General features: G+C 33.4%; 2 protein-coding genes across 3 annotated transcripts in view; both read right to left on the bottom strand.

Annotated features, from left to right (window-relative positions):
• The window catches only part of LOC135126863 (uncharacterized), a 351909-nt gene that overhangs the window by 206757 nt on the left and 117439 nt on the right, over window positions 1–27713 (bottom strand). The gene's annotated exons all lie outside the window — the stretch shown is intronic.
• On the bottom strand, window positions 14460–19290 carry LOC135127319 (uncharacterized). Its single transcript, XM_064053762.1, has 4 exons — window positions 18384–19290; window positions 18033–18329; window positions 15212–17977; window positions 14460–14528 (listed from the first exon to the last, which is right to left on the bottom strand). The coding sequence occupies exons 1-4, from the start codon at window positions 18681–18683 to the stop codon at window positions 14460–14462; spliced, it is 3432 nt and encodes a 1143-aa protein (XP_063909832.1). The 5' UTR covers window positions 18684–19290.

The following is a 27713-nucleotide window of genomic DNA, read 5'->3' as shown; positions in this document are numbered from 1 at the left end:
CTTTTTTTAATGCAAGGGCTTTATAATAAAAAAGTATCGCTGGATCAAGTTCGAAGGAAGTTCTGCCTGATAACTTTAACCAATTTTTATTAAGATTAGTGAGTTGTTATTTTGTTTAATCCATTAAGTATCTTATGTAGAGATTCTGGGCCATATTGAAGACGTGTAAAGGTAAAAGAGCTGCTAACGAAAAGCTTGAACTGTGTTCTGAGCTACGCTTATCATCATTTTAAATTCCCACATCAAATAAGAAGTGCGGATTGGAGGAAAACAAAATTGGTGTCGTGAAAATTGCAAAATAATCCTTCAAATGGTTTCATTTTTTACATTACGTAAAACCTAAGCGCAGTGAAATGTTTTAACTTTCTTAAACAATCTTTTTTATTCATCTCTTACTATTTTAAAGAAAGGTGATCACCAAAAACAATGTTAAATAAAATCATCCGCAGGTATGAAAGTTTATTGCTTTGGATCTCGGTAATGAGAACTCTTTCAGGAAATTTGAATTGCCCTTATTAAATAAGGAGTACTCGCATGTTGTTGAAAATATTCTCTTTCCAACTCCTACCCACTCACTGTTTGGAAGAACAGGATCAGATATCGCTTCTGTACTTGTCTTCATTAATATTGTCACGGAAAAACCCACACATCTTCTATGACTACATTGGTGTGTCAACAAAAATCAAATCTTTCAGAATTCCACAAATGTAGTTTTCTTAAATAACATGGTAGTTATGTGAAAAAGTGTGTTACAATCTGAGCCTCTCTTTTTCGTTAAATGCTGTCGAAATTTTACTATCATAGAAATATTTGATAAAAAAAATTTTGTTGGTTCAACATAAACTGGTGGAATCTTTTACGAAAATCATGGAGGAATCAAGATGGCCTTTCATCGTTGTTTTTTGTACTGTTTAGAAAATGTCATTCTACTGAAAACTTTTTTTCTTTATTTATAGGCAACAAGTTTACGCATTAATTAACTAGCTGATTTCTTAGGTTCCACAGGTGGAATAATGATTGTGTGTATTATATTCACGCAGAGCAAAGTTATTTCTCTTATCCACTTCTGGAAATAAAATCATTAAAAAACTATGTTTGAATTTCCAACAATTCACATCCAGTAACCTTGACGAGGGCTTTTCCTATTGGCTTTAAACTTTTTGGAAATATGGTTTAAAATTCTGTCATTCTCGTGCATTTTCGAATATTTACACTACGAATATTTGGTACATTTAATTACATTTATTGTTAGGTACGTCCATCCAGCCAAAGTTATGGATTTTATGTAAAATACTCGCAAAGTTTCTTCCTCATAACGTCATAACGAAATGACGAAGTGTGTAAAGTTTAAATTGCAACTTGAACGTAGTTTGAAATGTTTTAAAAATTTGCGCCAGTATCGTGCATTTCCGTTTTCCGCTTTCATCGAAAAAAGTAATATTTAACATTCTGAAGTGGTTTAATTTAATTTAGTGCAGCTCATTTCTAGATTCAAATACTAGGTGAGTATTTTGCAAAAGGTCAATAAAGCCTCACTAAACGCGAATCTCCATATCTGAATAATTAGTGGAAATAGAGAAAAGGTCAAACACAACTTTAGAGTGGCATACCTACATTAAAATTATCTTCAACTACTCAGAGTGTTCTGTTTTTCAGTAGTAACATAATACATTTTTTAATGGAATACGACTAGGTATATATCTTCACATATTCTGGTTCGCCTCTTTCTAGGCTTTAAAACCGTAAATTTTCCTGAAATTTTTTAACAGTGCAAAGGTTTTAAACAGCAAAAGGCTTATTTTTTAAATCTGTGTTATAATATTTTATGGGGAGATAAACAAAGGTAACCACTTTGTTGTGTTCAAGATTAAATTGAGTTTTGACATGCGGGGTATTACAAAAAAATTATAAAATTTATACGATTTTCAAATAGTTATTGATATTTAATTTTTTTCAAATAGAACACCCTGTATTTAATTACTGCATTTTACCCTGTTTTTTATTCTTTGTCTTTCTTGTCAAGTATTTTTCATATCAAAGCTTGACAGTTTTTGCAATTTTGTCCTTTTTAAACACTTATCGCAAAAAAAGAGAACAACAAGACAATCAGGTGTAGTAATATTTTATTACTACACCTAATTTTCTTTTTGATACAGTATTCTATGATTTTGAAAAAATTAAAATATCAATATTTGAAAATATTTTAGAACTTTTATTATAAACGTTTTAATTTAATTTGTACCAGAACTTGAAGAGCTATTCCCCATAGCTGCATTTGGCTGAATTTCGCAATTAGGACATATCATTTTTTACCCTGTTCTGTCACCCCCTCCTCCTCGTTAACCCATCTAACTTAAAAACCCGCGGAACTCCCATACAAACTTACAAATTTTCATCCCCTATTTTACCCTCTTAAGATTGAAATTTCTTAGTACATTCCAAGAGCAACCAACTTTTCAAATTTCGTGTTTCTAGCTTCAGTAGTTTAGGTTCTGGGTTGATGAATCAGTTAGTCTTTATCACTTCTATATACGTATAGATAGATAAACAGCGTGCATCTGTTTGACTGTCCAAGCAATACAACTTACAACACAGATATAAAAAAATTGGTCTAAAGTGTTTAGACAGTAGTTCCCTCGCTGTCGGAAACGTGACGACTGCATGCCCATTATGTTTTTTTTTCGCATTAGATTTCAAAGCATTCGGTTTTGTAGTTCTTGATTAAATCAATAAAATAAATTTGCGCTTTCATTAAATTTTTTGATGTCACCCTGTACATCCAAATCCAAAAAATATGAATGGAATGATAAATTACAAGAAGAGACTCATCATATTTTGTACATTTTAGATAGGATTTATTCAGCAAAATTTTGGGGTGGCGTCATCCACTTTTTAGGGGTGATGAGCAAATATATTTTGATCAAAAATTTACCATGCTTATGATAAATTTAAAACATTTTCAACATGTTAAAGCTTTCGGTTTTGTAGTTCCTGATTAAATCAATAAAATATATATGCGCATTCATTAAATCTTTTGAGTCACCCTCTATATTCAAATCCAAAAAATATTAATGGAATGATAAATCACAATAAGGGCTCATCATATTTTGTACATTTTAGACAGGATTTATTCAGCAAAATTTTGGGGTGACGTCATCAATTTTTTGGAGGGAATAGCTAAATATATTGTGATTAAAATGTTATCATGCTTATCATAACTGTAAACCATCTGCAAGATTTCAAAGCATTCGGTTTTGTAGATTCCAAATTAAATGTCAAAATGTTGTTTCCTAATTTTGATTTTTTTTCCAAAAATCTGGACGTTTCGGGTAAAATCTCAATTCGGAGTCATAAACTACATGTGTAAGACTATGTTATTTGATTACTATGTACAGTTTTGAATTGACGTCATCACATTAGTGGTGGGGATGATTAGACAAATTTGGGTTAGCGTTTTATCACATAGGTGATATACCTAATATAAATACAAAATTTGACAATAATCGGCCCAGTACTTTCGGAGATAACCTGTCTAAGAAAAATCCGGGACGGTAGACAGACGGACAGACGGACAGACGGAAACGGGAGACCTATTTCTTCGTCTTCAAGGAGTCATGAAAGATCGAGAAAATGTAAAAGTAGAGACTCGGCCGACGGACTCGATTACTATACTTCCTTTGCTTACGTTCGGGAAGTAAAAAACACTATTGTGATTTTTTTTGTGAACCCTTGCATTGTTTAAAAATGGGTCGAAGGTTATTTCAACAGAACTTTGCTATTTTTTGATAATGATAAACTAAAATTAATATGACTGTCAATTGTTAAAGTACTGATATCGTATGTATATGTTTCTAGTGAGTTTTCGCATACAAAATTTTTTGATGACGTAATTAACATTTTAGCAAAGACGCGTGTATAAGTTTGAATAGGGCTAAACAGATAACTTTTCATTAACGATTTACTATGCAAACGTTTATTAAAGATTTCAGGGCATTGGTTTTGCAGTTTCAAAATTAAATCGCAAAATGTTACAGAATTTTCTTTTTTTTTTTCAAAAGTAAGCATGTGTAGGGTAATCTTTCAAATGGATTCATAAATCACACCATGTAAAATTATGTTATTTTATAAAATTTAAATAACATTTATTTGGCAAATTTTTTTGAGGCGGAAGGAGGCTTGAACGAATAGATAAACTGTAAAGTGTTGTTACACAATTTTGATTTTTTTTCCAGAAATCTGAATGCCTAACACGCATTCATAAGTGAAGAAATATGTTATTTTATAAAAATTAAATAACATTTACTATTGTAATACCATTGTTGGTGGAGAGGATCAGACAAATTTTTGTTAGCGTTTTACCATCTACACGATATGCCTAATATATGCACAAAATTTGACAACATTCAACCCGGTGGTTTTGGAGATTATTTGTTTACTAAAAATCGACACAGATACGGACAGACGGCAGATGACAGGCGGTAGACGAAAGAGAGAGATAGAGGGAGACCAAAACCAGAGATCTAATTTTTCGTACTCTAGGGGTCCTGAAACGTTGAGAAAACATCAAAGTACCTAGTCGCCCAATGGACTCGATTACAGTACTTCCTTAGTTTAGGTTCGAGAAGTAAAAATTCAAGAAAATAGGAACAACGTGGTTACGGTTATAAAGTCAATCAGAGTATGACAAAAAATGCAGGGTGTTCCGTTACGAAACATTCTTTATACGTTACGCCCCAAAAACAAAACTCCCTGTGTAGTTAAAAATAATTTTAGTTTATGTTATTCAAAGAACTATATAACTTTAGTCTTTAATTTTTTTTTGAGACAGGGCAATTGTATAATAAAATTTCATCACAAATACATATACTTTTTTACTTCCTAAGCGTAAGCTAAGGAAATATTTAACACAATCCATTAGATGAATCGCTGCCCTTTAGAATTTTTCAACGTTTTAAGATTCCTAGAGTACGAAAAAGTAAGTCCCAATTTCCGTCTGTCTATAGTCTGTGTCAAAAATTTACAATAATAAATATTATAAAATTTTATAAAATAAGATACTCCTGCACTTGCAGTTTATGAATCCATGTTGAGATATTATCCTAAACATGCAGATTTTTTGAGAAAAAATTCGAAATGTTATGTAACATTTTGCAATTTATTTTTGAAATTGCAAAACTGCTTGCTCTAAAATTTTGTAAACAAGTTAAGATTGTCGTAAGCATGGTGAATCCGTAATCAAAATTTATCCGTTTATCGTCCTAAATCCATCTAAAATACCCGAAACATTGTGACTCTTTATTTGTAGCTTTTCAATGGGCGCATAGTTTTTACTATCACTAATGATTTAGGCAATTGACTGTTTTTCAAATCAAGAACGGCTGATCGAAAATGTGAGTGTACAGTATCACAGTGTACACTGCACTTATCCATTTAGTTTATCTCTTAGATGTGTAGACTTTTGATTTCAATCCATAAGTCTGGTGTAATGATCGATGTGACCTAAATTTTCTAGAATATAAAAACTGTAGACTATCAGAATCGTATTATGTTAGTTTTTGAAACTTTCCACCACAATATATTCTTTATATTATTTTAATATAAAGTGAAAATAGTAACGGATCTTGGATGCTACATTGGTAGACGCCGATATTTGTTGTCGCTTGACTTGGATAGGTAAGGTGATCATAATTTGCTTTTAATTTATCAATTTTCTAGGATAAGGCCCTAACTCTCCTACTGTTTCCATATACGTATATCATTATAAAGAATGTATTATATTAATGTACACAAACAAACATGTGGTTATGATTCAGTCCCTTGTTTTTTGGACTTGCCAAATCTCTGTCGTTCATAATTAACAGGGCACTTAAAACTAGTACATTCCGGGACCTTTAGAAAATTGCAAGAATCTGTCCTATTTTTAAAAAGGGTGATCCATCGTTCCTAGCGAACTATCGTCCTATTTTCATTCTAAGCAATTTTCTCAGTTTTTCACCAGGCATTATATAGTTCCATTTCCAATAATACTCGTTCGCATATCAGTTTAGGACAGCATGGATTCAGAACTAGTAGATCAACATCTAGAAACCTTGTAGTGCTTGAACAAGATCTGAGTGTTGCACTTGAAAAACGAGAACAAATAGTCGTAATATATACGGACTTTTCCCAAGCTTTTGATGTTCTTCCTCACGACATTCTGTTAAGGCTCTACCACACCTCAAGAAAATTTCTATTTTAAAAGATATGCAACTTGTAAAACACCCATGCTACCTCGTTATGACAGCTGCCACTCATCTCTAAGGGTTAAAATCGTTTACTTCGTTTACAATAAGTAGGTAACTAGTTTTATTACTGCTATTGTCAGCGGGGGAAGTGTATCCCAGCTTGCAGGTAGAGCAGAGTAAGGAACTAAAATATTTATCTACTATGAAAGAAAACAAACAATATTTCTTAGCTTACGTTCGAGAAGTAAAAACGCAAAAACACGTCTACTGGTATATAAAAATTGCCATTTTGTAATATTAGTTTCAAAAGTTTTGAGCGATATTTGACAGGTGTATGACGTCATCGATAATTTTTTAAATAGCACCTCCTACCTTTTTTTAGCATAAAGTCCCTTGAAAGAGAATTTTTGATATGCGGTTTAACCTAATTTACTGTCATAAGAAAAGAAAAAAGCCAAATGTGTGTTTTAAAATAAATTAATAAAATCATTGTCAGAGACTGTTGAGATCTTTACTCGCAATACACACAACAAAAAAATGCTTGTTCATATATATAATTCCGACCATAATTCTTCCTCTTATTTTTAAATTCCTGTTTCCATAAAAATTCGTACGTGTTGGGCATATTCTGTAAGTAGGTAGAAAAGTAAAATTAAATTTCCAAGAATATTTTATTGTAGGTACGAAGGTTCGTTATTGTGAGTATTTCTTAGTAATCTTGGAATTTTTCAACCCGAAATCTTAGAAATTTAGGTAGGTACATACCTAGTTACCTCTCGGAATGTATTTTGAATGAAGCAAATTGGTGGAAGGTTATTTCAACAGAACTTTTCTCGCCTCTGCAATACAATAAAACAAACCCAGCTTTTTCGAAAAATTATAAAATTTGATTATGCGAATTTAATTTTTTTTATGAGAACCCGGATATGTTAAAATTTTGTCCAAAAATTCTAGATGTCTAGGGTGAAAATTCTACACGGATTTACACACCACAAGTGCAGGAGTATCTAATTTTATCAAATTTAAAAAACTTTGTATTATAAATTTTGGAGATGACGTCATCCCATTGGTGGTGGAGATGATTTGCCAAATTTTAGTTAGCGTTTAACCATCTACATGATATTTCTAATATACATACAAAATATGGCAATAATCGATCCAGTAGTTTCGAAGAACACTTGTCTAATAAAAAATCGATACAGACTCCAGACAGACAGATAGACAGATAAACAGACAGACAGACAGACATACGGAAACGGGAGACCACTTTTTTCGTACTCTAGAGGTCATGACACGTCGAGAAATTAGTACTGGACATAGAATTGTTGACATAGGCCACTTATTAACAACACTGAAATCAATCAGTCATATTATGTTGGGTTGCACTTTAGATAATATTGAAATAACTCATGAAAATTGTTATGGTTTAAAAAGTGTTTTCTACTACAAATGTAATATGTACGGAATATTAGGTAATTTTTGTACAGAACCTGAAAATCATATATACAAAGTCAATTATGCAGCTATTTGTGGAGTTAGATCAACGGTCGTAGGTTATTCTCATATTTCAGAATTTTGTTCAGCTCTAGATATCCCTCAAAAACCCCAGGCGACATATCGTAAAGCCGAGGCTAGAGTTCTAAAAAGCATCGAAGCACTTTTCGAAGAACAAACCAAAACGCAGGTAAAGAAGAGTACCGATTAGCTGTGAAGGCGAGGGAGGTAGATAATGATTGCGTCTCATATACTACCGTTACAATGCACTGTCTGGGGTAGGACTAAAAAAATACTTTATGTAGGAGTCAAAAACAAACTTTGTAGTTTCTGTAAAATCTATATGAAACAGAAAAAAGAAATTCCAACACATACCTGTTTTAAAAACTGGGAGCAAACATCTATGTCCATGAAAGCTTCAATTATCTTAGAGGGATTTACTTTAGATACTTTTTAGGAGAATTATAGGCGACGAGGATAGTAGCGTATTAAAAAAAGTTCGGGCTGCAAAACCAAATGATGCATATTATTTTATAGAAAAAATTGAATGTAGAAATCACATACTTCGTAATTATTGTTCCAAAATTAGAGAAATAGTTAAAACAACGAAGCAGATATCACTATTAAAAATGTTTTTAAAAATAGTATTCTAAAATTTAGAACAGCTATTATAAGTGCTATTAAATTTAGCAAAAATGAGCCTCTTCCTTCTTTTCCAGCATATATTTGGCAATCACGAACAATGTGCCAGTTATTTTTGTCATAAAAGTGGACAGTCAAATGATATTTTAATTTCTACTTTCGCAAATGGTGTTTTATACGAACCTTACAAACAAGTTTTAAATAGAATTGCAACTTTGTCGTCTAGTTTACTTTTTGATATTGAGAACAATGCTGTGGAATGCTACAATTTTGTCGTTAATAAATTTGTGGGAGGAAAAAGAATAAGTTTTCAAGTTTTTCTGCACGAGGATCGCATCAAGGGTGATGCTTTCCTGCGGCAATAAGTTATAATAATAAGGGTACGTTCCTAATTCCGTTATTCAAAAAAAAAAAATTGGGGAGGCCAATGTTAGTATACGAAGGCGTTTGTGGAACAAAAATTGAAAAAAACAAAAACGATTAATAAAACTAAAACCTCTATTAAAAAATTGCGTATCCGACGTCTGGATTCCGGTAAAAATAATATCGTCAACGATGAACAAACGAAAACGAAGTGTATGAAAGAAAAAAATCGGATTTATTAATAAAGCTGTCACAGAGTAACGTAAATGCTATTGAAAAAGGTACTTGTGGTCAGCGAATGTGTAGGGAATGGAGTAAAGAAAGGACAAAATGAGAGACGGAATTAACATCGCAAATACCGTTAAAAGTATTGTGCATTCCGATAAAACTTTATGAAAAAATTGCCCAAGTCTATACAATTTGCTATTGACAATGAAAAAAAGGCCAAAGAAAAATTTGAAGCTCTAACAAATTTGAAAAAAATTTTTAGGAGCTTCTCCAGATGGGTTAATAAATTCTAATTCAATTGCAGAGATTAAATGTTCATATGCGGCTTGCAGTAAAAATATTAAAGAGCTATTAAAAATAAAATCATTAATTTATTGTTCAATAAATGCAGTTATTACAATTACCTAGTTTGAACCCGAACCACAACTATAGGTATGTATCAGGTATAACAGGGTCCAGTGCATATAACTAAAAGATATATCCTTCTTAATGCTATTGTCAGGTACTTCAAAGGGTGGTCAAATAAGCTTAAGGTATTTAAAAGGTGCTCTATTGTGTGGGCCATAAATTACAGCTTACCGCTTCAGCTAATATTTTGGGTTACCTAACTTACCAAAATTTGCCCAAAATGCTTTGCAGTTTTTTTACAATAACTAAAAGAAGTAAAATTTTAATAGAAAACGAAGACTGGCGCCTAAAGTAGAAAAAAATTCTCTATCACCTCGATATTTTTTAAAAGCACACCGAGTTATAGTTTTCGCTAAAAATCCGCTGGGGTTTTACGCACTTTATTTTTTATTTTAAAAACTGCTACGTTTTTTAAAAAATACAAGACGCTTCCTTAAAGATTTTTATGTCATTAGCACGCACATGTATCGCCCTGCTCTTCAACTGTTAAAATAAAGGCGCAAAATGGGTTGGCGTTTTGCCTTGTTTTGGCATCTTTTAATGACTGTGTGGCGGAGCCTTAAGGGGATGTTTGCTAAAAGAAAACTGTCGGATTTTTAATTTTGTCGTGTTATTGTCTTCACAAGAAGTTTGCGTGTAGAAAAATAAAGACGAGAAGTAGTGGTAAACTGGTTGAAACTTAGGAAAGCTGGGGTGTAATTTATAACACCCATTATCTCTGGTAACAGTTCGGCACCCGCTTGCCGGGTATTATTGTTGGATTTTCGTTCGTTAACAGTTCAATTTTCATATACGAATTTATAAAAATGACCACAAGAAATTAATAAGAAATAAAAATCTGAATGTGTACAAAAATGAACTTCGAAAAATTAAGACAACAAATAGTAAGTCCAAGCAATTATAACCTAATTTGGAAACTGATCGATTTACAACAAAAAAAGCACTCAGCCGATAAATTATAAATGCAGTTATTTTTCGGACACAAAATCACTTTCGCAACACTTAAAAAGATTTGTGGCAAGTAAAACAAAATCAATTTTAAGGTGATGTTATCGGTTTAGTTTTCAGTGAATTTACAGTAGATTTTGTTTCACAAATACTAGACAACTAGTTGGAATCTGAGCCCAATTTTTTTTTTACAATATCTTTGATATGCTATAAGTGTCCGGAACTTATAAAATTGGAGAAAAAATGACCTGTTTTGCTCTAATAAAATCGCAAATATGCTCAAAATCACACTAATATTAGGTCTGACTGTGCCCACCATAGTTATAAAATTCACATTAAAGTAAGTCATGGACATTCTTTGAAGTGTTTACTATGATATTTCAAAAAGAAAAAAAAATGTTCGATTTATAAAACTTCATAATTTTGGTTTAAAACTGATCGTGTTTGAAGCTTTATTTTGTCCGTTCCATTTGCTGTCTCTTACTGCGGTCTCTCTCGGATCGGGGTATAACACCCACCCAACGTTCTTGGACCGATGGGATAATTTATTACTTCCGACATCTTTTCGGTGACAAATTTAATCTTTGCATAAATTTACTTCAGTATAGTTAGTGAACTCGTTCTGACCATTGAAATATATAAAGAGTAAATTTTGAAATGGGACGAAAGTCGAAGATTCCACTTTCAAAGCTACGAAAAAATAGAAAAACCTTTTATCAGAATTATTATGTCAAAAACCTACTAAAACTACAGACAAAAAATGCAGTTTAATCATCATTTGATTAGTTCTACTATTATTATGCTTTTATTTCCTAATTTCTGTACATATAAATATTATTGTTTTTTAGACCCGCCGCTGTTTACTTACGTAAAGTGTAAGTCAATGTTACTAATAGAAATTTTATTATTGTTACTTTATATAATCACCAATCCTATTGCTTCTCGGCTTTTTGTCAAAGATCAAAGTGTATTACCTGAAAGAATTTTATTTTGTTGAATAAAAGATTACCATAAACCTTATAATTATACTATCCTCAAAGATATTTGGCGTTTATGGCTTTGACGTTTAAAGTACTTTACAGCCGACCCTTCATAAAACTTAGTAAATGTAAACCATGCCACGTGCCAGGGACGGTCGAGACGCGAAGGACCGGACTCAGAGTAATTTTGTTTGTTAAAATTTTTAAAAATTATTGTCTTACATTAAATAGTGACAAATAAATAAAAAAAAATAATAACAGGCCATTTAATTAGTATTTTTGTAACAATTTATTTTTAAATACTTTTCGAAATATTGTAGCAAAAAATTTTGCCGGTGATCCCAAAAACATATATTTGTAAGTAGAAATGCGGTTTGTAGCAGAAGCTACAAAACACAGTGCCTTCTTGAAGAATAAATTCAGGAAAAGATTTAATCTATAAATTAATTTGAGTTATCTTCGACATATTGACACACGTGTACTGTTTTAAATGCTTTCAAAGCAAACTCAAGTTGAAAAGTAACAGGATAACGTCTCAAACATACTTTTTTCTACCGCCCACGTTTTTTGGTTTTCTAATAGAGCTATTAACGCACGCAAATGACGTCACAGCAGTTCGTTAATAGCGGAAAGGCGTTCTTTAATAGATCTGGTGTAATTTAGATCGGTAAGATTGGTAGCAATGACGAGAAATGTGAGGTGAATGTCAGTGGCAAATCTAAACTTAAAATTTCCCACGTTTCCGGACGCGTAACTTCTTCGCAAGACGTTTTAACCAATTTTAAATTACGAAAACTCGAATTGATTCGAATTACAATTGTTGTTGTGAAAATTCGAACCTCAAATATTTCGTGGTTAGTGTCAGACCAACCCATCACCAACCACGACAAAAGTCCCCAGATTAAAAAAATTTCAAATTTTAATTAAATTTTGGGAAAAAACGTGTGCGGTAGAAAAAATAGTATAAATAACTCGTTCATAAGGCCATTGAGGCACTCATCCTTTATATAACTCGCGGCTTCGCCGCTCGTTCTATAAACTTGGATTCGTGCCTCAATATTTGCCTTATGAAACTCGTTCTTTAATATACTATTAATACACTTAAATAACGGAATTTCCGAAAATAATAAGGGACCGGATTTAAGTCGTTAACCACTTCCAAGAAATACTTCTCAAACAATATAATCCTTAATGCTTGTACCTACCTGGCTTCGGAGCGAATTTGACACAATTATTAGAAGTGTTACACACTCGAAAATTTGAGAAACAATATAAAATAGATGCTATGGCGCGAGATCGTGGATTTAGGGTGATTAGACTTCCGCCGTACCATTGTATATTTAACCCCATCGAACTAATCTGGTCGCAAATGAAAAATAATATAAGAAGGAATAATACGGCACCAAAATTTAGTAGTACAACAATTGACATAATTAGGGAAGAAGCTTCCAAAATAACTGCCGAAATGTGGGCCAATTGTGTACGACATTCCACAAAAGAAGAAGACCAGTACAGGGCACGGTTGATAACACCGTTAATTATTAATTTAGAAGAGTCGAGTGATGATGACAGTGACTATTTCGATCAATAAATAAGCAGTAGTAGTTAATAAGTAAATAGTTGTGCTGCAATAAAAAATGATTGAGTACAAAGTTACTTTGTTTTTACTTAAAATAAAAAACTCGAAAGGCGCAGTTGTCGGTAAATGCAAAACTCAGTCCTGCCCTGTGCTTTTACCAGAAAAGGTCTTTTCAGGTAGGTATCAGTGAGCGGGTTTAAGACATCCGGTTGTGACGGCCTATTGAATTATAATGGGAGTCAAATTGGTGTGAAGTCATAAACGCCAAATACGTTTGAGGATAGTATAGCCGGATAACCATTCAGTATACACAGGTAGTTTCTATACCTCTTTAGTTTGAACTTAGCCGATACTAACCAGATAGGGAACCAGTTATAATTGAAATATGTAAACCAAATAATTGAAGTACTTAATTTTAAGTAAAACAATTGGGTACATTTATAAATACGCATAAATAAAAGCAAAACAAATTATTGGTCTCTAGTTTATTTTATTATTCGAGGACCCGGGGTGGGTTAGTTAGCATCATGCTTGCCCGCTACACCTTGGGTCGTGGGTTCGATTCCTGCCATGGCTCTGGGTGTAACGTGTATGTCCCGTTCCCCTGTAATTGGGCCTCGGTGCCTGTTGGGGGACGTAATTGAATAAAATAAAATAAAAAATAAATAAAAATTATTTGGGTGATTTTCTCGTTGCATTTCAGTATAGGGACACACTCAGTAGAACCATTTGGACACTTAAAATTGATTTTGTTTTACTTGCCACAAATCTTTTTAAGTGTTGCGAAAGTGATTTTGTGTCCGAAAAATAACTGCATTTATAATTTATCGGCTGAGTGCTTTTTTTGTTGTAAATCGATCAGTTTCCAAATTAGGTTATAATTGCTTGGACTTACTATTTGTTGTCTTAATTTTTCGAAGTTCATTTTTGTACACATTCAGATTTTTATTTCTTATTAATTTCTTGTGGTCATTTTTATAAATTCGTATATGAAAATTGAACTGTTAACGAACGAAAATCCAACAATAATACCCGGCAAGCGGGTGCCGAACTGTTACCAGAGATTATGGGTGTTATAAATTACACCCCAGCTTTCCTAAGTTTCAACCAGTTTACCACTACTTCTCGTCTTTATTTTTCTACACGCAAACTTCTTGTGAAGACAATAACACGACAAAATTAAAAATCCGACAGTTTTCTTTTAGCAAACATCCCCTTAAGTGTCCAAATGGTTCTACTGAGTGTGTCCCTAAGTAGTTAATAAATGGGGCTGACGTCACACAAGCTCCGTGTAAATCTTATGGACTTCCGGTCTACTGAAACGGTATCGCTCTCCTTGTCTAACACGTGGCGTTTTTGGATCCCTGTTTGTCGTCTCGCTCTCGCTTATTGTTGTAATGGAGAGGTGTGTGTGGTGCGCGCGCAGGATGGAAGATGGCGCCACCGCTGTATCGCGCGGCGCTCAATTTTTAAATTTATGAAAAAAAGTTTTTTTTCCTCGTCTTTATGCGGGAATCGAACGTCGTCCGATCTCGTGCTAGTTTGTCACCTCGGCATCTCGACTATCGCAGGGACCCTGAATACAGCGTATTGTCAATCGTATTTATGCGTGTGTGTTTGTATGACCTCGAGTGGAGGAGGGGCCGCCGAGTCGGCCTTTTCCTGCAACCACTGTGTTAGGAAAATCAAGGGAATGACTCATTAAATACGGTCATAATTTATTAATGAACCAAAATATTTCAAATGAGCGTCCCCAAATTTTCTTAACACAAAGCGTGTGGCCGTGTACAGGAAGTGTATGTGGTGTTTCTAAATTTCGCATGCACCATTTATAACATACAAATCAGAGAAAAAAAAACCTCCATAATTTGTTGATTATTTATTGATAATATAGGTTACAGGTATATGTATTATAAATCATAACAAAAAAGAAAATATTTCAACACATACAGAATCAGCTTTTTATGAAAAAAAAAAATGTTATATATTTTTCATTCGTTGACAATTTTATAATGACCCCAAGGCAAAGTTTCAACTACATTATTGGGTAATATATATCGTTTATTGTCCGATGAATCGAGTGCTTTTTTATGAATTTTTACGGTAAAAACTTGGTGGTTTTTCGACTGGATTGTATTAAAAGTGCAATTCTGATTTACTTCATTAAATAAACATTTATAAAAGTCATCAAACGTAATATGCTTTATGGCTGTTTTACCAACACCTTTAAGTTTTCGAACGCTACTATCTTTTCCGTCGATTTTGAAGCCGTACACTTTTGATTTAAGCGATACAAATTCGGTCATTATTTTACCACATAGTTCATCTTTAAATTTTCCTGGTACCTTTTTATTCACTTGTGGAATACCCCACTGATTATCGACAGGCAAATCTGAAGTGTCAAATAACAATGATGCGTAATCTCGAATTATATGATAAATATCGGTTGTATCTTCTTTACGTAAAGTTGTAAATTCGTAAATGAAACTGTCGGTATCCATATATAATAATTTGGAAGCGAACCAATTTGATAGGTCTTTTTTGACAAAATTATAATGAAAATCGTACATTAACGTTTTTGATAATTCTAAAATTGTAAATCCTACGTAAATCGGCTTCTCGAAATTTATAGTTGTTTTATTCAATTCAACAACAACCAAATCTTCGTTTATAATTTGCGAACACTTAAATTCTGGCAAAGAGATATATTTTCTAGCGGTAAACCAATTGTTTGCTAGTTTTATTTTACGTTTCTTTCGATCGTTTTCCAGTGTTTTGCCATAATTGGCATTTATCATCAATTTAAAAAAGTCTTTTTCAAAAGCAGATTTGGCTTGCATTCGTAAATCAGTATTGAACATTATATATGGCTTTAACCAAGGTTTTTGTGAGAATTCTAAAACACGATGTATTTTTATCACTTTCAGACCGAAATGCACTGTTTGTCTTAAGTTCTCAAGATGAATTACGTATTTAGTTTTGTCGCATAAAGTGCATAATAATTTCTCTGAATTATTTTGCGAATTAGGAGGCATCTGATGTTCACAACAAAATGGTAATTGTTCATGTAAATCATGAAGAGACTGCGAATATTCCAAATCAACTTCTAAAATACAACATTTATCAGCAGTGTTTGCATAGCATGTATTTATATCTAGACTTTCAATTTCGAAATTATCTAACCACCTAAAATGGTCGTATGGTAAACTCTGGCACTGTGCCCATCCGTAAAGATTACATACGTCCCAATAAATTAGATATTTAGTATCCAAATTTGGATCATATGACGAACAATACTTATTATTGGCTTTTGAATATCGACATATAGATTGTGATATACCACCTCTTAAAGCTTTTTCAATGAAAAGGGTCATATCGATATCTGTGAATAATCTGAGTTTAATTTGTGTCATTTTCAAAGCAGCAGCCCATGATAAGCCAGGTGCTGTAAAAAAACCGGCAGCATCGAGTCCATAATACTTCATAGTCAGATTTCTAAAATTTTCAAAGCAGTCAGCTAAAAGCAATACGTCGAGTTTCAAATAAAACAGGGCGTAATCACTTAAATTTTTAATAGAAAATTCATCCCATATTAGTTTAGCGTGAGCATAATCTTCGTCTGATATGTGTTCATCGTGCAGACTACTATAAAAATAATGTTTTTCAGGCAGTTTCGTTTTCGATAATTTATCCCAACAATCTAAGTACTCGTAACAAAACACTTGTTTTCGTGTTAACAATGGAAAACTTTTTACATCAGAAAAATATGACTTTGTAATTAAAAGTTGATCGGGAGTTAGATTTTTAACAAGAGAATCTAAGGACGAAGATAAAAACCTGTATGAATCTAAAAATGTAACTCGAGTTTGATTGAAATAAGTCGAAAATCCAATATATTTTTCCATATTTAATGGTACCAAATTGACATAATTACTACGAGCCAATTCCTCAATAAAAAGATGAGCGTCATACCCACTAAGATTATGTAAAAAAACGGGTATACTATAATCTTTTTTGCATTGTAAATTACAATTTTGACAATACGGTGCTATATATTTCCCTGTAAGATGATCATGATGGTGGACTTTTGGATTGGTTTCGCAATAAACGCGACCGCAGATAGGACATTCCATTGACGAATTATAATTTAATTTTTCCTCGTCCGAAAGGGGCAACATTGGCAAATCTCGCGAGCGTAGAATTTGCGTCATTTTGTTAATTTCTTTCTGAAGTTTTGCAATGAACCAAGAAGCCGGTGTTTGATCATTTGGTGAACTGGCAATATAACTAAAGAATGTATTTAAACTATTGTCAAAAGAACAGACACTCGTGAACGCTACACTGTAAGGTATATGTCGATATTTCATCGGATGATCATTACCTTTAATTAACAAACATTCAAAATCTGCATAAATAACAAAACCTTTTTTAAGAAGCGCTTTGTAATTTGAAAATTCTAAATGAGCACTAGATTCATCAGGTAAAGTAATCTTAACTGGAGAAAATAATTTACAATCCTGCTGATGCGACTCGTAATGTGATTTAAGGGAGAAATGATTTAAACATCTATCGCAAATGAACATTTTCGCTTTATGAGCCGAAATATTTCTTCCACAAACTTTACTTAAGTCGCTAATAAGACAATAATGGCCATGTTTGGATCGAGTCTTTTTTAAATATAATAAATTTATGTGATGGTTTTTTACATTTTTTGTATGATATATAGGGCCTTCAATTTCATGCGTTTTGTCATTGACCGTGAACACGTTAATTGATATGTTAGAATTTTGAGCTTCAAATTTAGGAATACTTGATAACTGAACAGGCATTTGTACACCACGTAAATTTAATATATCGTGATAGTTCTGCGGATAGGCATCAGTACGTTCATAATTACTATCTTTACAGGGATAAAGACTTGCAAGTACCGACCATACAAAACAAAGACGATCAGTATTCATTATATTAATAATGCCTCCTTTCTTTTTCAATTCTGTTGGCAACGGTATGTAGATTCGGCCGTTTATTGGAGTGTACTTGTTGAACGCAACCATTAGCTGACATATTTTCCGTAGACTCCATCCAGATTTAGATTCTGCGAATTCTTCCATCTGTAATAATACCATACCTTGTTATTAAGTGAAAAAAAAAATCTAAATAACTTACTTTGGTTTGAATAATTCCAGCTAAATCGTCAATAGATTTCTGAATGTCGGTCGATAATAAAATCATAGTGTTGGGTGTGTTGAAATACTTCAGGGACACTTCTCCTGTCGATGGAATTATGTATTCACAAGACATCTCGAAATTTAGTTTAATCGCTGTCATCTTTTTGAGAATATTTGTGATTCTTGAAAAAATTAACGGGCTGGCGTCGTGAAAAAATCGACGAATATCAACAAGATTCTCATCTAAATTAACAACTGCTCCTGTTCTCACGCGACCGACGAAAGCTGATTTTACCTAAGTAAAATTAATGTTTCTTATTTGATACTAAGGGGAATGAATAAAACTTACCTCTATCCAGCGAACCTTACTGTTTCTTCTCTTTTTACTATTACCGTATCCAATTTTTTCATTCTCGATTTTTGATTCGATATGTAAATTTAATCCTTTGATACGTGCTAAATAATTTTCCAATCTTCTTTTCTCCCCAACACAGTCAGAATTTCGCAATACACCATTCACGATTCGTAGATTTTTTCGATTCAATTTTAACACTTTTTCTAATTTCTGGACGTTGTTGTTACACAGTTGCATCATTTTGGTAACAGAATCGATCATTTTCTCGATTACTTCTGTTGTAGCTGATTCCATTGTGAAAAAAAAAAAAACACCACTAAGTACTAACACTAATAATGCTGATTAAATATAAATTGATAATAATTATATTGTTACGAGCTGTTTTATATCTGCACGATTTCGTAGAGATGCGCTGGGTTGCTCTTTCCAGTGTCCTTGGTGCCATGATATACCAAAGCCAAACAAAGAACGTCCTCATGGATAGATTCGATCAAGTCATCGGACATATTATCTGCCATCCTTTTTGGTAAAAATATGACACCTTCTTCGAGTTCCACAAGGACACAATCACCAAATTTTCCTTTAACTTTTTTCACATCACAAATCGGGTATTTCTCACCAATCTTTAGCTCATCGGGATTTAATTTCGGTTTAGTTTCACATTTCCCAATTTTGTTCAATTCATTCAAACTAGCAGCCATTTTATATTTTCGCTGATATGAGAGTTAAGATTTCACACGTAGGTACTGCACGCAAGTGAGTCGCGAATATGAATAGATAGCTCTATTATTATTGTTATTCATTATTGTGGTAGGGAATTAAAACAAAGACGCTTTTATTTATTTTTTATTCATTTATTTATTTTATCATTCAGCCTACAAATTCTTGAATAGTACATGTCTGCAGGAAAAACGCTGAAATAATACATTTAATAATTATTATTAATCGTTCGATGCGAGATCAGAAAAAAACTTGAAACTTTTCCGTGCTGGTAATTTTGAAAATTACATTTGTTATATATATGTTAACAAAAATCTAAATTTAATATTAATCGGTTGATGCGAGATCTGCAAAAACCTTGAAACTTCGCTGTGCTAGCAGTTCTTTCATGCAGTGTAAATTAGCAGTCGTAGCATAATAAATTTTTTCAGGTGGGACATATTTTAAGTAACGAATCATATTATTATAAAAATTACAAAATTGTAACTCTTCTAAGAATTTTAATCTATAACATATTGTTTCGTCTAATGCTATGATTTCACGGCAAAGCGCTGGTCCTAAATGTAAAACCGTATCGCCTCTTCTCAATTCGATGACTGTTGGTCCACTGCAAAAATCATGTGATGTTGCAATGTTCAATTCGAAACCGTCGAACTGAAATTTCTTAGGAGCATCACAGTCCAAATTCGATGTTTCAAAATGTATTTTAATTAAAATATTCAAAAACTGCACAAAACACTTCCAGTTTTCTGTAGTAAATGTTACACAACGATTTTGCCAGTTCAGAATTTTTACGACATGTAAAAAATTTAGCACAACACTTAAGCCAGTAGAAATGCGAAATAAGGGATTCGTCAATTCATATTTTTCTTCAAATATCGAATTTTTCTCATGATTTAATTCGTCGTCTCGATCAAGTAACGGAAAGTCATCATCTATCGAAATAGTACGGGAATCGAAATTGATGCTGTTAACGTTATTTCTTGCTTTCGCAAAAGTAGGACAATCGCATGTTGTGTATTCACTAGCACTTTTATCACGGTGCATGCTTGAAATGCAAGCACCTTCGTCCATGGCTGAACGTAAACTAACACAAATGTTCATTTGAATCAAGCTGATAAAATAATAGACCGTAAGTACTAACTTTTTCTAAGATAACAAAAACTCTGCACATGTCAACAAAAAAAAAAAAACTTCAATATTAAGTTCCACAAACAATTTTATTTAAGGTAATTTTCCAATCAACCAATTGTATATAGTCTTACAATTTTCGTAACTACATACACATGCTGTTTTCTGTCCGTTTATGTGGTGCGTACAATTGTACGGTATACACTGAAGAAGGTGTGGAACGTCCAGTGTGTTTTCCAAATTTATTAGACGAATTCCATTATATTGTCCAAGGTTGAATTGGAGAAAGTGTTGTTTGATGTGTCCTTTTACATAGACCGTGTCTACTTGATCCTGTATAATATGTTTGTATAAAATATTCGGGACCTCGTTAGAATCTACGATGCCGTCGTTGTATCTCAGATGATGATGATTGTTCTCGAACCATCGTATATGTTTTTTAATTTTCGGATCAAGATCTTTAAACGGCTTGAGTGATTTAATCCAATAATGCGCTACATACCGACCATCCGTGAATGTCATCTCCTTCGGTATAAATTCAGGAATACAAAATCCCTGCATATCTATTACCAGAAACTTCATCTTGTTCAGACTGTCAAACCAAGACTGATAAATTTTTTCGATCTGTGTTCAACTTTTAATACAGGATTTAAAATTTGTTCAGTCCTCAGAATACGTAAACGAAATCTATCTCTATCTGCAGCACATTGTATCCATTTATCACCTCTTCTGGCTTGAGAGTAAGCGTATGACCAATGACACATATAATGAATAGTTGGAGGTGCTTCAGAGAAACTAACACTTTTTTTCATATTAAGAATTGCACTTTTTCACTTTTAGGTCTATATTCAATTATCTTATCGTGTATAATTAAACAATAAGCCTTGGTCGATTCGGGAAAATTTTCATGACTTTCAAATTCTAACTTTATGTCTACCACTGACGCTTTCAGAGGTTCAGGTTGTTTTGAACAATCAATTACAAACAGAGGTGTGTTGGCAAAAGTAGAGTAGTCAATTATTGGATCGGCAGCAGAATTTCCAGTCAACTGTTGCACTAAATTCATATATGCCGTATATGCTGATAGATACTGATTAGATGTAAAATCGAGACTATGATCTGCATAAGGATAAACACTTGAACCCACCCATGCTTGATATTTTCTCAAGTTAATATGGCTGAATTTCGCAACATCTTTTTTATGATTGTCTTTTATGTTTGTTTGGAATGCGAGGACGATGTATCTGGGCGTTTCCAAATTTGTCGTTGTTTTAATACTCCAAATTTCTTTGTCAGTGCCTGTTTTTAACTTTGGTAATTCATGAAGTTCACATTTTCTGTAACCTATAGTTATAGGTTTATCGGTTTGAATTTTCGGCCATAGCGTTATTTTCGCTTTGTCGCTGGGATAAATGTGCTTTGCTTGTATCGACACGCTATGCACTTTTATGGTTGCTTTCTTTGCACTTCCAGTGACCATATACGCGTTATCATCATTGCGACTGCGTACAAGTCGTATAGAATGATGTCCAAACATAACGTTTCTATAGTAAAAGAATATACCAAAAATATAACTAAATGGCACCCATATTTCAAATTTCTTGGTTTTTTCGTCTTGGGTAAGTATTGTATGGCCTGTTGCATTTGGATTCCAACCGGCTTGTATAAGATTCTTAGACTGATTTGCTGAATAAGCACAATAATTATGAATGGTTGTTGTAGTACCAGGATCTCTTATTTTTTCAACTTCTTTGCCATTAAAAGAGTAAATTATGGATTCAAACAGGTAAAGACCTGCATTATTTGTTAATTTACATTCTCCCGCAACAGGGGTTTCTGTTTTTTCACTTTCTATAGCAACAGGTATTGTAGTAGTTGCTTCTTCTTTTAGTTCGCCAATAATGCGAAGTTTCGAATCACTCATGCAAATAAATGCATCAGGTTGATGAATGTCAATTTGTATCTCATCACTGTTATTAAACGATTGCACGTAAGGATAATAAGTACGTTCCTCTTCTCTATCTACGCTTTGGTCTATTGAGGGGGATTGATAGATATCCAAAATTTCTGACATTGTAACCCAAGGAACGTAGAATGTAAACGCTGTACGGTGATAGTGTCTTCACTGGCGAATATCTGTCAACTAAAGATGCGATCCTAAATGACTTCTTATTTATATTACGTGTGTTATTGCGAAATGTAAGACCCATTAATAGTTTTTAATTCCAATCGGACCACTACTTCTTCACCACGAAAGTTGACGGGATCTGAGTTTTGATCGATCAGTTTGATGGTTATTTTATCAATGACGTTTTTGTTAATTAATGGCAAATATAAAGGATGCATTGGTTCGATATTTATGGCATATCCAGGATCTACTGTTGGAGAGAATTCATAGAGGGTGTGACAAGGTAGGCCAGCGTAAAATGAACCTGTCACAATGTTACATTCCACTCGAATTGACGTTACTTTAATAATATTTACAGGCATATCAGACTCGTGTTTTGTATTCGCTACTAATACTTTTTTAGAGAAACCCAATAAATTTCCTAGTGTCCCTTCTTTACCAAAATCAATATTGTAGATACTTTGTAGTTCTGCTTTCAATGTGTTATTATTCGGTTTCAACGAAAAAATTTGATCTCTCGATGTTTTAGTCGATCCATTGATATGTTCTTGGATGTAACGTTCCAGATCGCTTATTTCATAGCTACCTGTCGGAATAATTAATTTCTTTAGATCCACATCTTCTTTCTCTTTCGAGTTTGACGACGATGAAGAATGATAATAATAAAGTTTATCATTTACTCCGGTTTCGACGTTAGGTATGCTATTATATGTGAATAATCCTATTAATCCCAAACAATAATCGTAATTAGGATTTAATTCCACAGGTGGATATAAATCAGCTTCTAGGAAGCTACCGTGACCTTTTAGTGTGAAGGTTCGACTCATGACTAAATAAAAAACTAGTTTTGCTTACAAATTTATTGAATCAAGAACTGCAAACATAAATGTCCACAATTGTATCCTAGATTTTGGTATTTATCTTGATTATATAGTATTCTACAATTATTTAGATAACTTACTAGCTCTGAACACGGTTTCAGATTACCGAAACTATCAAAGTATCGTATAATATTGTTCGATTTCTTATAGGCTACCCAATGAGTTCCACATCCATGTTTTGAATCCAAATTTACAATACCAGATTCATGTTTTCGAGGACCATCTTTTGGCAGATCATCTCTCATGAAAACGTCTCGAAAATGTGGAATGTTTAAGAGTTTTGCGTACTTCCGTAGATCAAAGTCCGTGAGTGCTCTTTTGGGTAGCCTTATTGGAAGTTTTTTCGAAACTTTTTGAGAAAAAGTCCATAACCTTTGAGATGTTTCATCAAGTATAAACCATCGCCCTGTTTACCTATAGCTATAGCTTCCATTTGTTTGTTATGTCGTTCAGATTCTTCCAACGCTTTTTTCGCCGCTTTAGCATCGTTAATCGCTTTAGCTATACCTGCGGCCCCTCCTGAGATAGCACCTATAGCCGATAAACCAGCAAATATTGCAGGTAAAATTGGTAGTATACCACCTATTTTAGGCAGTGGTATTATTCGTGGTATTCGAATGCGTTTTTTACCACCAGCTTTTTTCACCGCTACACGGGCTGTTTTTAATAAGGTCGACACATCATCAACGTCATTAATTTGTTTCTTCAATTTTTTTAACACAGCTTTTTGAAGAGTTGTTTGCGTCTGCGGTTTCTTCTTCTTCGAATTCTTTCTTTGTAGTTGCAAACTCATCCCTAACTTTCTTTTAACTTTCATTGCATTCGTTACGAACCAAGCACTTGCTTTTTCTCCTAACGAAGCGTCTGATGCTTTGACACGTGCCCAAGCCTTGTTTTCTAAAATTTCGTCTGCTTTATGTCTTTCTTTCAGATCTTTAGTTCGTGAATATGCGATATCGTGCTCTTTACAACTTCTATCTAGCTCGTTAATTCCAGGGTCGCCGCGTTCAAGCCTCTTCGCAAGCTTAGTACCCGGACCGCAATATTGATAACCAGGTAAATGTAATTCGACAGGTAATTTGTTAATGAGACTGTTAACAAGTCCTTTACCTTTGATGACTAACATTGAACTGAACAATCTTTATAAAAACGAACACTGTATATATATTTATGTTAGTATAAACAATGAAGATCGTTAAGCAGCACACGATCCTGTCAGTGAAGAATCACGATATTTCTGAAACAAAACTACAACCATCACGACATGGGGAACTCTTTCCTAATACCGTTCGTGCGATTATAGCAGGACCATCGGGTTCTGGGAAAACTAATATTCTGCTATCCTTGATTTTTGATAAAAACGGATTGAAGTTTGAAAATGTGTATGTTTATTCGAAATCGCTTTTTCAACAAAAGTATCAGCTGCTGCAGACGGTTTTAAAATCAATCAAAGGAATAGGATATTTCCCATACGATGAAGACGCCAAGATTGTGGATCCTTTTAATGCAAGACCAAATTCGATTTTCGTTTTTGATGACGTAGCATGTGATAAGCAAAATATTATAAGATGCTACTTTTGTATGGGTAGACATAGAAATATAGATTGCTTCTATCTTTGTCAGACCTATACTCGGATTCCCAAGCATTTGATACGCGACAACGCAAATTTTTTAATATTACTACAACAAGATGAAATGAATCTGCGACATGTTCATCGAGATCACGTGGGTACAGACATGACGTTTGATAAATTTTTCAAAATTTGTCAAGAATGTTGGAAGGACAAATTTGGATTTTTAGTAATAAGTAAAGAAAACAATCTAAATAGCGGACGATATCGAAAAGGATTTGACAGTTTCATTAAGATATAAAGAGAGAAACATTCATTTCAACGATCCAGTTTCAATTTGAATAGGTATCATGAGCGACGTTAAACTAAAGCGACGCCTTACTGCAATATCTGATGACATTAGAACAAAACATAGGGCTTTGAAGTTGGGAATACAAGAGCATGATGAATCACTAAATAAACTATTTCAACCTATAGTGGAGCCTATAAAGACAGTTTCCATGAAATTAGAAAAGAACCAGCTCCAACAACAACAGCAGGCTTTCGAACAACTTCTCGAACATCGACGAATACATCAAGAGCAGCAAAACCAACAACGCCAACATTTAGATAAATTGCAACAAATACAAGAGCAGTTACCACTACTCAAAGAAGTGCTACCAACAAGAAGTACTACTGCTAAATCTGAAACAGAATTTCCTGAAGTATTCGAATCAAACGGACAACGTCGCAAAAGTTATGGACGTGAAGGCAATCGCAAGGACTTGTTGTTTCAACGACATTTACCTATGAGCGAAGAGGTATTTGAAGCAAAACCCGAGGAGACGAACGAAGATGACGATAAAGATGACAATGATGAAGGAGAAAAAACGAACCAACAAGTTAAAAATGAACAATTTACGGAAGAGGTTTTAAACAACTTTATTGAACAGTTTCCTGACGTGGCCCAATTATATGTTATGCAAACATTATTACAGAAAGGCGACACTCTATTTGGACCAGTCATAAATCCAGCTACCAATACCTTTTACTTTGGTGACTCGTTGTTGCATATTAACTCAAATAGTGATTTTACACTCAATGATAAATCGTTCACGGGTACTGAAGGATTGTATCAGCTATTATTTAATACACCCGAAAACATCGACAAGAACATAGTAACCGAGAATGATTTTCATAATTATAAGCAAATGTTGGAAAGTGCAAATGTTTATCGAGCAGGAACAAATCTTCGAAAAGAAAAAAGAACAAGTTTAAAATTCCTTGACGTTATAAAGCCGCTTTTCTCAAACAGTCCGAAAAAAAGAAAATCACCTAAAAAGTCTACTAAAATCACTCCCGTGAGAACTAGAATCTCGACACGTAGTACTACTAGTAGTACATCTAGTAAAAAAGGGGGTGGTGCTTATAAGATTTCTCATAACTATCCTGTGGAATATGTTTATTGGGATGACGTGAATGAGCTGGTACAACGGCTCAACCTGCTACATGCTGCAAAGAAAGCAGGAAGTGATTGTCATTTGAATGAAATTAGAAACATCGAAGAAGAATTACGAGAACTTCATGTTATTGTTTAGTTTAATCATGAGTGTCGACAAGTTCGGTCGTTCATCATCATCATCAATTTATAGACTATACAGAAAGCGACAACTTTTTGAACATCCAAGAAATACAATACGCTACACTGAAGACGGCAATTTCGACATGGAAAATCGTAAATTGTGCAATGTTCAAGATCCGATCGAAGAAACGGACGTAACGACCAAAAAGTATGCCGATAAACTTCACGAAAATGCCATTTTACGAATCGATAAATTCGGCAGTGTCTTGACAGATGCGAAAAAAGCTTTTTTGAAAGCTGAAATAGATTTAAGCAAAAAAGTATCTGATCTAGATAATCAAATGACCATTACCGTTGATGAAATCGATAAAAAGTGGATTAAGATGTTAGCTGACTACGAAAAATTGTCTAATAGATTGAAACGATTACAGAAGGATCCTGTGCCTGATGAAAAGATTAAAAGACTGCAACCTCGAGCGGTGCAGTCAAAATGACCTCAACCACATTCAGGGGTTTATCTCGATTAATAAAGAGATCGCAAAACGAATAAACAAACGCCCAATAAAAATAATAATAATAATTGAGCATTGTCCTCGTACTATACACGATGGTTCGAAGTAAAAATGTTACTGTAACCGACACGAAAAAACAAGTGGTAGACGAAATATTTAAACTTGCGAGAAAAAATTTTAAAAGACGACACACGGTTATAAATGGATTTGACGAACTATGGCAAGCTGATTTAGCCGATTTTCAAAGTTATGCAAAAGAAAATCATGGTTATAAATATGTCTTAGTTGTTATTGATTGTTTATCTAAATTCTTATGGATGAGACCTTTAAAGACAAAATCCGCATCTGATGTCAGTAGAGCTATGGAATCAATATTGAACAAAGGAAGAAAACCCACGCTCTTACAAACCGACCAAGGTAAAGAATTCTTTAACGCACAATTTTCTGATCTAATGAAGAAAAATAAGATTATCCATTATCATACGTACAGTGTAAAAAAGGCGGCTATAGTTGAACGTGTAATTAGGACTATCAAGTCAAAATTATATCGTTCATTTACTTTAACTGCTTCATACAATTGGACTAATAAATTAGAAAATATTAATGCAGAATATAACAAGACAAGACATCGCATAACTGGAAAAAAACCTATCGACATCAATAAACAAAACGCTCATGAAATTAAATTATATGGTATTAATCCAAAAGCTGAAACTAAACATAAATTCAAGGAAGGAGATATAGTTCGTGTCAGTAAGTTTAAACATATATTTGAACCTGGTTATAAACCTTCATGGAGTACTGAATTATTTAAAATCTC

The sequence above is a fragment of the Zophobas morio genome, unplaced genomic scaffold, assembly GCF_036711695.1.
Source record: "Zophobas morio isolate AGI-343-1 ecotype UQ-CSIRO unplaced genomic scaffold, CSIRO_AGI_Zmor_V1 ptg000011l, whole genome shotgun sequence".
NCBI lineage: Eukaryota > Metazoa > Arthropoda > Insecta > Coleoptera > Tenebrionidae > Zophobas > Zophobas morio.
This window is presented reverse-complemented; position numbering and strand designations above follow the sequence as displayed.

Coding starts and splice junctions, on each gene's coding strand:
- LOC135127319 (XM_064053762.1), bottom strand. CDS start 18,683: ATGGAATCAGCTACAACAGAAGTAATCGAGAAAATGATCGATTCTGTT. Junction 18,330..18,383: donor GTAAGGTTCGCTGGATAGAG/GTAAGTTTTATT, acceptor AATTTTACTTAG/GTAAAATCAGCTTTCGTCGG. Junction 17,978..18,032: donor CTGGAATTATTCAAACCAAA/GTAAGTTATTTA, acceptor GTATTATTACAG/ATGGAAGAATTCGCAGAATC.